The sequence below is a fragment of the Octopus sinensis genome, unplaced genomic scaffold, assembly GCF_006345805.1.
Source record: "Octopus sinensis unplaced genomic scaffold, ASM634580v1 Contig01210, whole genome shotgun sequence".
Taxonomy (NCBI): Eukaryota; Metazoa; Mollusca; class Cephalopoda; order Octopoda; family Octopodidae; genus Octopus; species Octopus sinensis.
Genome location: NW_021824658.1, coordinates 1 through 12317, shown reverse-complemented (window position 1 = coordinate 12317; position 12317 = coordinate 1). Strand labels below are relative to the sequence as shown.

The window sequence follows — 12317 nt, the reverse complement described above, 5'->3', positions numbered from 1 at the left end:
TAAAGAAGTTTGTCTGTTCCGTCGGAACATGTTAATCAAGTTTTTTTTCAGAGCCATAATGATTGACTATGAAAGCTTGCTCGACGAATGCACTGAACGTGGGCCCTAAGAGGTTGAGGTTGATGTAATAAAGCACTACAAATAACGAAAACGGAAACTGAATAACTATTATAATCTATTTGATCAAACCACTTGTAAATGAAATTTTAATCAGATTTTAGAATATTCGAAAACCGCATAATGTATTATAATAATCTCCTGCAACAACTAGATGATTTATCCTCCGAATTTTTTGAAAAATTTGGATGCAAAGAACCCAATCGAATACCATTATTCTATGAATTGAATAATCATAATTCTTTTACTTCATTTGAAATATCTGATAAATTATTTAATATTCGTTGATGATATTTCTCGAAGTGGAAATAAATATCTAAGAATACATAAAAAAAAGTCAACCTCATCAACGTTGAATCCAGTTTTTGCCGAAGCCTCCAAAAAATGAAGACCTTTTTCCTGAGCAAAATTTTTCCTTCTATCTCCGAAACAACTCGCTTGTTCGATAAATCACTATAAACAAAATTTCCTTAAAAACAACTTCTTGTTCCCTACTAAAGTCACCTGCATATCTCCAAGGCAATTCTTACGTGCATCATCAAGCCAAGAAGCGACGTGGTCGAATGATTCTCGGCTATAGAATAGCAATTAAATATTAAAAATACCGACTAATATCGTAGACAAGAATTGCACCAGCTGCTCCTCTGTAATAAGAACGAGTGATTGAACGAAAGGATTCTTCTCCAGCCTAAAATATTATTTATAGTCAATAAAGTCCAGTACGGTGTCCCATATTTGTAATTTTATTTGTTTGCCTGCCACTTTGACTGTTTTTGCGCCAAATTCGACTCCTATTAAATGTATTGGTAAAATCAAATCACCGATAGTCAAGTCGTGAACGTACTGAAATCGTTTATCCGTAAAATGTAAGAGAAGGCAACTTTTTCCCACTCCTTTATGATAAACTGTAGAAAATTTACCAGTATCGCCAATAATAATAAATTTGAATAAATAATCATACGACATAAACATAAGATAGAAATTTTTAGTATAAATAATTTTATACATAAAATATGATAATTTATTAACTAGTAGATTTGTTATTTTTTCTTTAATTAATTAACAAAACTTTTTTCGCATCTGCGCATTCTTTTTTCTTTTTCAATATTTTATCCCGTGCATCAAAATTTTTATGGACAATTTCATGCCGGCAGGTCCGTATTTTTGCTATTGACTTATCAAATGGAACGGCATTAAAACAATTGTGTCAAGTTGGCGGTAAATATCATTATTGTATTATCCGGCTCAATATTCTTTTGTCATGGCTCAATTTAGTTTTTAAAAGAGAAAATCATATTTTATAAGGTATTTATCATAGTCAACGACTGGATGTATCTACATGTTCTCTCATTTATGTTTAATGATGTGATATTTTCCATAAACTGTAAGTCACAAGTCTATTCCAAGAAAATATAATATCAATTTTTGCATTGTATATTAGCTCGACAAATGTAAATATAACTGACATCACAGATGCAAAAATTAGTTTCATATCACTGAACAAATTTTAGAAGGGAAACTGGGTAAAGTTTAGGGTTTAAGAAAGAATGAAAAAGTATTGTTGAAAAAGCATATAACTCACATTATTAAGGCTAAAATCATTTACATTAAAAAACTACTAAGCATTAAAATAAAAATAAATACATAACCTAGAAAATTCTTATATTACGAGAACATCATGGAAGTGTAGTTTTATCTAATGATACCGGCTGAGAAATATAACATTTACATGAATTTGGAGGTACTATCTCCATTTTATTTTAACTTTCAATTTAAATTTAAAAAGTTATATTTAATCTAAATATGAGCAGCATTCCACCTAATGAAGAAAAGCCTGACACACTTTATTTTTCAAAGACAAAAATGGACGGTGATCATACTCTTCTCTAGCTCCAAATCTTCGCTCTGTCTTTGAAGAGTGTGAAATCCGAAAAGGATTTTCAAAATAAGTTTTAGTCTCCGTATTATTAAGCTGCAGAAATAATTAATATTTTATCGAATAATCGGTTTGTACTCAGTTGATTACCAGTTTTTCATAACTTATGATTTTAAATAAAATAATTAACAAAATTATTCGTTATTATAATTCGTTGAAAATCATGACAAAAATCATAAATTGATTATTGAAAAAAATTCGTACCAGGGCCTGGAAAAGGCCCTTGACGTCCAAACTTGGAAATGTCTTCGGGTCTAGAATAGATAAACAAAACAAAAATAAACTCCTTAAAGTTTGGATCACCAGGAAATCGAGGTTCTATTCTTGTTCCTGGAAGAATTATATCTTTAGGATCTAAAATATTAGATTTATCCAAATGTAAGTCGGGAATAATATCGGTAAAGCTGTCAATTTTTCCGGGATATCTGAAATTACGAATAAGAACAGATTACATATATTTTGGATCATCGCCAATTATTTTTAACCCTGGAGGGATGCCGAATTGAGTAAAGTCATCTCGGGAAAGTGGGGCTATGTTTGTGAGATTAGGTATAAAATTTGGATTATTCAAATCAGTTAAGTTAATGTCAGGTTTCGGTATTTCAATCTTTGATATATTTTCGAGATTTGGTAAGATTTCCTTTTCTTTGTCTGGAAAAATATTTTGTTTAGTGGGATCCATTTGATAATAACAACAAACAATAAATTTGAAATAATTTGTTTTAAATGAAATTTATTGTACCAAATGTTTTAAATTATCTAATTTTTAATAAACTCAAGTCAGCATAAAAAAATTTAATTTTTAACACAAATAACACTTTGCAATAAGTCTAACATAATTTAGCAACGAATCCAAAACATGATTTTACAAAGAATTAAACTTTATAAAAGAACTAGTCATTTTTTCGAATCTATCCGTCGGTGAAATTCTGCTTTTGTGGTTTCATATTTTTAAAAAGAACCACATTGAAAAAAATTAAATAGTCTTTGCTTTGTGGTATCGTGAATAGCATATTTAAACGGATATAACATCCTCTCGATGCATCAAAGATAAGACTAATCTTTTTATTGACTGATTAAATCTATCTGAATTAAACAACAAAAAATACCGTTGGACTTGTCCTTGTATCCATGGAACTCGTGGCCGTCCAGAAACATGAGAAATGTAGTATCTTTTTCAAAGTTGTTCCATATGGGAATTTTTAAATTCCTTTCCATTATCGGTATGTAGAATAATCGGAAGATCCAATTATGTATAAATTTTTTCAATTGTTTCATGTGTAAATTCCACTAGAACCATATTTTATAATTAATAATTAAAATAAAACTATATAACAAGTTTTATTTTTTGTTAATCTTTGCTCAAAATCTTGTCGCTATTTGCCCTAGAAGGAATAAAAGCCCCACCACATAGATATGTTTGAGCTAGCCAAAGTGAATTTGTTTTTAGAAGATCAGCGTCCAATGCCGTTTGGAGCCACAAATGGATTTGTGCTTATGTCAAAAATATAAAGAGGAGTATCAAATAATGGGAATCGACCTATCTAAAGTATATGACTCCCACAATCTACATTCACAATCTAAACATATTCGCCCTTTCCTCCCACAATCTACATTCCAACATGGATTCAAGGAAGGATTGTCAACGACCTCCTTCCTTACCACACTAACAGATTTCATAAATGAAGGACACAAAAAGAAGAAATTGCAGGAGAAATCGATTGTATGCACTATCGACATTGAAAAAGCGTTTGACTCCGTCCCAAGGAAGATCCTAATTCAAAAGATATTTGATACAAATATTTCTACACCTATGAAGCTATGGATAGCGAATTTTTTGAGCGGACGTCGTGGGAAAGTGTGCGTCGGAAACGAGAGTTCAAGATCACGCTTATTGCCCAATGGTGTACCCCAGGGTTTTCTCACGTAGAATCGATTGTATCAACCTTTATAAAGAAGATCAATTTTGTAAAAACCTTCCTTTGGAACTGTGGGAGAACTTATCCGCCAGGGGTAGAGACCCTTTACAAGCAGTATATCGAGCCAACAATAGGCTATGCATGTGCTGCTTGGGGCTGTAACCTGGCGGCAACGAACCGGCTAAAAATCGAAAAAATTCAAGAAAGATCTTTAACCTACTGAAGGACCATACCGATAGGGAAATTGTCCATAGAACACTGGAGTCTCTCGTAGAGGCAAATGGGGGGGATCGTAGAAATGGGGCACAAACCATTCACCGTACATACAGAAAGTGTGTGGGGTCACGGTCGGAACATCGTGAAAAGATGGATCGACTGTTGAGAAGTTCGGAATCACCTGAACGTGTTAGTTAATGGTTAAGACGGTGATTTTGTTTGGCTTAAATAATAATAATAATGACTCAATCAACAGAGTCAAGATAAAACAAACATGAATAATAGATCATGACAACAGATCACGAAATAGACAATAAATTGGTCAACACATTTGAAAAAGATTTTTAAAAATTAACCCTACGAAAACAGAATATACAATAGTTAGGCAATGCAAACAACGACACGAGGAAAAATGGAAACATACAAAGAAACTTGGCACTCTTTTAGGAAATACAGAAAAGCATACTAGGAAGAAAAGCACTAGCACCTTTCGCTCTTAAAAGACTAAACAACGTATAGTTACAAGGTAATTAAATTCCTACTTTTTGAATATCAAAGTATACAATATGTTCATTAAAACAGTCTTACTGTACAAATCCTCTACCTTGGCACTCATAATACATGAAATGGAGATTTAAAACATAAATAAGAGAGGGTGGTGTTGATGGGAAGGTTGACGATCTCGACAGACTACTTAATGTCTATGTTGATTATGTTACCTCACTCTAAAAACTAACACACCTTTAAATAATTAAACGATTTTTTAAATGTACTTTGTTGCAAAAATAGTAAAAGACTTTTTTATTGAGGAAAGATATCGAGATAATTAGTAAATATGTTAGAAGTGCTTTTTAAAGCGCGACTTTCAGAATTAATTTTAGCAACGAGAGAAATATTTTGGGATTTACTTTCGGCCGGAATTCGCGAGATTTAGTGCCGTTTTGACTAAACACTACCAAAGATGGCATGTGATTTACCTAATAAATATAAAAGTGAGGCAACATTAAATTTGCTGAAATATTCGGGATTACTGGAAGTATAGACTATCCCCGCACGGAACTTGCCTTTCAATATATGAGAGAATCCGGAATAAAGTTCTTTTAACGTTTTACATTCAATTGATTTCTCTTTACAGAACAAGATAAGCCAACGGACACTTCCATTTACAACTCTTTTTTCGAAATTGTCATAATTTAATTCAATTATATTCCCTGTCTAAAAAAATTAGCACACACAGAAACTTTATTTTTTCCAGCCAGTAGAGTTTATTACAAATGTCATGATGCCCTAATTATTCAGGTTGTAGTCAAATATACCATGATGGGAGCTTTTTATTTCGGCAAAGTGACCAAAAAATAATAATGTCGACAAGAATTGGAACATTAATAATTAATTCACCTTTTATTGAGTTCTAGTTTAGGTTAACCAACTCAAAAATATATTAAAAATTATAGAAAATAAAAGATGAATCCCCAGTTGATAAGATTCTTATAGTTAATTCAAATATTTTTGATAAACTTGTATAAACAAAATAAAATCTCCCAACATAAACCAAAGTGACTGTTTATACCATTTTCAATTCAATTTGTATATTATGAACTTCAAATTTACAATTAATAACTTTAAATGTCAATCCAAAACTCAAATTTTTAGGTAAGAACTTCAGATTGCAACCGCAAAACCCAAATTTATGATTAAAGACTTCTAATAAATTTTATTAAATAATTTAGTTTGTCTAGAGCAGTGCTTCTTGATTGGGGGTGCATGAAATTTTTTAGGAAGTGCCTGGAACGATTTTAAAAATCATAATTACTTTTACATATATTTAAATGATTTACAAATAAAATATATAGCAAGAAAATTTAAGTACATTTATATTTTTTAAAATATATTTTTGAAAACTCATGGTTTTTATGTCAACGTGTGTCAGAATTCAAAAATGTAATGAAGACTATGTTAACTATGGTAATCACAGTTCTGGGTCCGGACACTTCACGAAAATTGCAGCAGATTCCTTTGTCAAATAATTTCATCTGGGATAGAATTATTTGTATCTGTGATGATATTCTTAATCAAATTGTTTTGGACATAAAGAATTCTTCCATCCAAATTTCAATCCAGTTGGATGAGTTCACTGATGTTGATAATTACAGTCAACTATTTCCTTTTGTTCGTTATGCGCAAAAAAATTTAATTACCGAAGAGTTTTTTTTGTAAATTTCTCGAAAAAGAAGCCTCTGCAAAAAATGTTTTTCATATACTTGAGAATTTTTTTAATGAACATGATATTCCATTGGAAATTATCGGATCAGTTTGCACAGACGGTGTTTCAGTTATGCTTGGGGACAGGTCGGGCTTTCCAGCCCTTTTAAGAAAACATGTTCCAGATGTAAAAGTTACTCACTGTATTCTTCGTCGACATGCACTCGTATCAAAGTCCTTGCCTATTAAGTTGAAAATCTCTTGTTTAAATTCATGCGTCAAAATTGTGAATTTTACCTGGATCGTTAATCCATTTGCTTTCAAAGTGGAAAAGATGGATGATAGAAACAATGTTAAATACGGTTTGATTGAATTGCAAGCATCTAAAGCACTGAAAATGTTGTACGACTCAAATTTTTTGGAGGTTTTTTGGTGCGTTTTGTAAGCAGGATTCTCGAAACTTTCAAAGAAAGCACTGGAAGTTCTGATACCATTTGTAACAACTTAGCTATGTGAATCTGGATTTTCATCTCTAATATATATAAAAATAAAAACAGAAACTCTCTTAGTTCTGAAAACGATCTCAGAATATAAATTTTAGATTCTTTCATAATCCAAAAGGAAAGTCGCTTTGAATTTTTTGAATTAACGAGAGTTAACTGTATTCATAGCCTATATTCAGAAATAGATGTACTATCCAGAGTTTTTTTTATAACTAAGAATTTTTTTCAAATTACACTCAGAGACCATTCTTGTTTGGAAAATCGTTTTTGCGCGGTCCTAGGGATATAATCCGAAATCCGAAGGAAAAGTCGATTTGAATTTTTCGGATTATGACATGGATGGAACACATCGAAATTTGTGGAGAATTCTTGGACGATAATTCTATTTTTTGAAAGCATAAAAAGTCGCCGATTTACATGGAATTACTGATTTCAAGGCTAGCAATGGCTGGATTTCTAAATTCAAAAAACGGAATAACATTAAGTTAAGAATTTTTCATGGAAAGTCTTATATGACTGACGTAAACTTTAAGACGAAGTCAATTCTTTTATTTTAGTAATTTGCACAAAATTACAAGAATTCTTGACAAACAACCACACTTTTACAATTTATAGATCAGGGAATCATACGCTCATTTAAAGCAAACTTTAACAAATTTAAATTTGAGGCGATGTTAGACAAAATTGGCAATGGAAAACTGATCCTATCGATTCACATAAAAAGCTGAATTTAACAGACGGCCTTCTGTTTACGCATTTTGGATAGAACAATGTTGCTCAACAAACAATTGCGAATTGTTTCAGACATGGCAAATGGATTATTATTATTAATAGCACTTACACATAACCAAAGAAATGTTAAATTAGCTAAGGTCCCGTTTCTGCCGCACGTTCAGAAATCTTGTTTACCAGGCGTCTCCATCGGGGTCTGCTTTGAGCATATACTCGTAGGTCTTCAAGGTCGTCAGCACATCCAAGTTTTCTTTCAATTCCGTTGAGATCCTTCTTTAGTGCAACAGGGAGAGTGACCCTGGGCTTTCCTCTGAAGAGTCTTTTGTTGCTATTGTTAAAGTAATTATCCATTATCATGTTTGCTGGTGTGTTTACATGCATCCTAGAAACGCGTATAATTTTCTGCTAGGAATCTTTTTTGGCCAAACCTAAACATAGTAGATTGCGTAGTTGTTTTCTGTGAAACGTTTCCATTTTATGTAACTCTGCCTCTATGACACCCAAGGTACCCGAGTTTTACAAGAGTACTGGTTTTATATATGCGTTGTACAGCTTTAGCTTGAGGTTTGTTTTTTGAAGTTTTTGATGATTCTATATCTTTTTCATTTTTTATATATTGCAAAGGCTAAAACTCTCCGGTGCATCATGTCCTCACTATCACCAAGTATGATCCCAATTTCCTTTTTTTCTCCAACTTTCATCAATATATTTCGATTCCCTTGCAATTCTTACGTGTTCAGTCTTTTCTTGATTAACGTGTAAACACCGTCTCTTAAATTCGTCCGGAATTTTCTCAAAAACAGATGCAAGTTCATGATAATTTTCTGACACAAATCTATGTCGTCTGCATATATAATTTCCATGGGCATCGATTATTCGCACTTTGTTCTGAGATCTCTCAGTGCTGTCTCCAGGTATACTATGAATAGAATCGGAGATAGAGAGTCCCCCTGAGGTGTTCCAATTGTTGTCCCGAAAGGATTTGATAACTCGTTTCCAACCCGTACAGTTAGTTCGGTATCAGAAAGTAGGAAAAGGACGATCCTAGTCTTCATCAAGAAAACTCCAAATAACGTCCAACAAAGATTTACTATTAACATTGTCAAACGCACTGGACATGTCCACTCCCAGAATTTTAAAGTCATTTTTGTATCGTTGACACATAGCACATATCCATCTATGAGACCAGACAGCATCTGCAGTCGAGCGACCCCTTCTGAATCCACTCTGTCCTGGCGACAGAAAATCGCAAACATCAAAAGATATCCGATTAAGAGTTATCAGAGATAGAATTTTTCTCAGCGTCTTCAGTAGTATCACTGGTCTTAGATTTTTTAGCGGACCCTTGCTCTTTCCTGGTTTATGTAAAGGAATTAAAATTCGATCCCCAAGTTTCAAAAGTGAATGTGTCTCAAATACCATTTTGAAAATGTTCGTGATGATGGCTGTCAATTCGCTTCGTGCATACTTGATCATTTCTCCATGTATTTTGTCAGGTCCAGGTGCCCTGTTTTTGTTTACTTTTTTAATTGCCAAGTCAGTCTCCTTTGTAGATATAGGTAAGTTCAGACTTCTTGGTGATTTGTCAAACGGTTCAAAGGTCGAGGTATCATTCTTGTTTAAATGGCCTGAAAAGTATTTGGCAATAATCCCAGTTTTTTCTTTATTATCCAATACATTTCTTCCTTGACTGTCATGAATACAAATATTCTTAGGTTGCACTCTTTTCTGCAAAAGGCGAACAGCACGAAAATTTTTTTTCACATAATTTCCATCCTTTCTGATCACCAGTCCACGTAGTTTTATGTCTCGCTTTGTGTTTGAAAGCCGAATTACAAATGAAATAATCTAACAAGTAGCAGAACTCCCCTGACATATTTCTTCTTCCTCTGGCATGCCTGCCCATACAGGGTTCTCTCCATAGACAATGACCCACTTTCGCATTCCAATCTCCACATATGAAAGTCATAAAAGAGGCTTTGAGGTCAGAGATAGTTTCTATCAGTGACATGTAAAAAAATCAAGTTCGTCGGGGTTTGTGGAAACCCTTGCCATTGTAGGAGAGTAGACGTTAATTATGGATATAAAGGACTTATCCGACTTCCCACTTTTTATCTGAAGTATTGCTATTCTGTCATTAACCCTCCACACTCTGTGGACTCCCCATCAAGACAACGATGTATAACAAAGCCAAGTCTGTAGTGGTTACATTCGGAGTTTAGCAGTCTATACTCTCCGTAATTCTCCTCAGCTGCATCCTTCACTTTAGTCTCCTGTATGCTGCATATGGTGACCTTATATGATGTTAAATCATGTGTCAAATCCTCCCTTTTCTGCTTTTCTTTTAAACCTCGGACATTGAATGACGCCAAAGTGAACTCATTATTCAAAACGTGCGAAAAAGACATTTGTTTTAAAAACCACGTCACCAGTTCAACCAATATTAATCCAGAAGTAGCATTGAAAATGTTTAAGAAATTAAAGAATTTTTATTATCAAAATGAAAATTTTGATATAAATTCACTTGAGGTAATTAACAATATGATCAGAAACTAACCTATTGAAAAAAAACTATTGATGATTATTTTCATTAATTTTTGTAAACAATTTAATTCTTAACTTTTTTACAATTTAAAATTTTAAATAATTAATCATAATTCAAATTGTGAACAACCGTAAAATATCTATTGCTCGTCAAATTCTAAATCTCGCCAGGATTTAGCCGGTCCTAAAATGGCGAAACTTAGAGGTTTGGCTGAATCTAGAAAGTTTGTTTTGGAGGTCATCAAAAATTTGATTGGACCAAGGATAAAATATACGTTAAAAAGTTTCTAACCAATTTAGATTATTCTTTACTTTGACTTGTAATTTTGAAAAATATACGTATTCTTCATGTCATCGGTTCCAATAACGAATATAGTTTCCTGTGCAATTGATGGGGCATCTTCCATGATCGGTTGCTATCGTGGTTTTATGGCGTTCCTAAAACAACACGTACCAACTGTACTGACTATTCATTGTGTGATCTATCGGCACATTTAGTTGCTAAAAACACAACTGCTCGATTATATTTTTCTCTTAATACAGTTATTTTTTCTATTAACAAAATTAAATCAAACTCGCTGAATTCACGCCTTTTTATCAGCTTTGAGTCGATAATGATGAAGATTTTGTACGACTTTCAATGCACACAGAAGTAAGGTAGCTATCAAAGGGTGACTGTTTGGGACGTATATTCTCTCTTTTTGACATTGTATTTGAATTCCTCAAATCTTTGAACTCTCACCTTGGTCCAGAACTAGAATCTATTAAACATGATGTTGCTTATTTGACAGACATTTTTGCTAAGTTTAATGTACATAACGTACAACTACAATTCGCCGATAATAACTTAATAAAAGTATTTGTTAATTTTTCTCATATTATTTTAATTTAGGAAAAGTCACTCATTACTGCTTTTATTTCAATGCTATCCTTGTTTTGTAGAAATATTGGTAGAAAGGAGTAAAGCCAATTTTCACGTCTCGACAATCTTAAAAATCTACTTTCTGAAGACGATCTCGAAAAATTTTTTAGTGTAAATAATGTCTTTTTGAAAAAAAATCTAGCCATTAATTCTTGGCTCAGAGAATTGAATGACAGTTCCCGCGTAAACAGCCATCTCGAAAATTATGTTGAACATTTAATCACTCATGAAAATGATGTGAAGCAGCGTTTCAAAGATCTGTGCGAACTATACCTTTCCAAGTTCAATATGGGATTTCCAAGTTCAAAGTGGGATTTTCCAAATTCAATATGGGATTTCCAAGTTCAAAGTGGGATTTTCCAAATTCAATATGGGATTTCCAAGTTCAAAGTGGGATTTTCCAAATTCAATATGGGATTTCCAAGTTCAAAGTGGGATTTTCCAAATTCAATATGGGATTTCCAAGTTCAAAGTGGGATTTTCCAAATTTAATATGGGATTTCCAAGTTCAAAGTGGGATTTTCAAGTCGGTTATTGAATTCATTTATAAATTTAAAATCGCCTTACATTACAAAATGTACGTTAATAAAAAGAAAGAATTAGCTGAAAAAGAAAAAATTTGTTGACCGTTTACGAAAATGATGGGGATTGGAATCAAGTTGCATGTTCTCTCGGAATAAAAAGAACAACTGCATACAGGTGGATAAAAGAAGGCTTTAAGGAAGATTTAAGAGGTGGTTTTCGATATTCAAAAATTTCAAATATCGTACGAGATTATATGCAAGAAATGGTCGAGTCAAATCCGAAAATTACTTGCAAACAATTGGCTGCAGAGATCCAAGATAAGTACGGAATAAAAGTGTCAGGTGAGTGCGTTCGCCTGCATCGTAACATTTTAATTTTTTCGTTTGATATAAATGAGGCATGATTTTTTTCAAATATTTTAAAATTAACTTGTAAATCCCATATTAAATTTGGAAATTCCCATATTGAACTTGGAAAGGTATAGAAGTTCCGGACTGGATCATAGATCCTTTTCAAGATATCGACAACGTCGAATCTTGTCAACTGGAACTAATTGTATTGAAAAATGATTGGGAATTGAAACCAACATTCAAATGAAAGTTCTATCAAGATTTTTGGCTACAGGCGGATATTCCTAAAAAATATCCTGTGTTATAGGAGAAAGCTAAATTATTTTTTATCGCTTTTCTTACTTCTTACTC

The 12317-nt window shown here is 32.8% G+C and overlaps 1 protein-coding gene across 1 annotated transcript; it reads right to left on the bottom strand.

The window, feature by feature from the left end:
* Window positions 1-536: 536 nt before the first annotated feature.
* On the bottom strand, window positions 537-1083 carry LOC115227010 (ras-related protein RABB1b-like). The gene is made up of 4 exons (XM_029797960.1): window positions 939-1083; window positions 841-908; window positions 723-805; window positions 537-691 (listed from the first exon to the last, which is right to left on the bottom strand). The coding sequence occupies exons 1-4, from the start codon at window positions 1081-1083 to the stop codon at window positions 571-573; spliced, it is 417 nt and encodes a 138-aa protein (XP_029653820.1). The 3' UTR covers window positions 537-570.
* Window positions 1084-12317: the final 11234 nt, after the last annotated feature.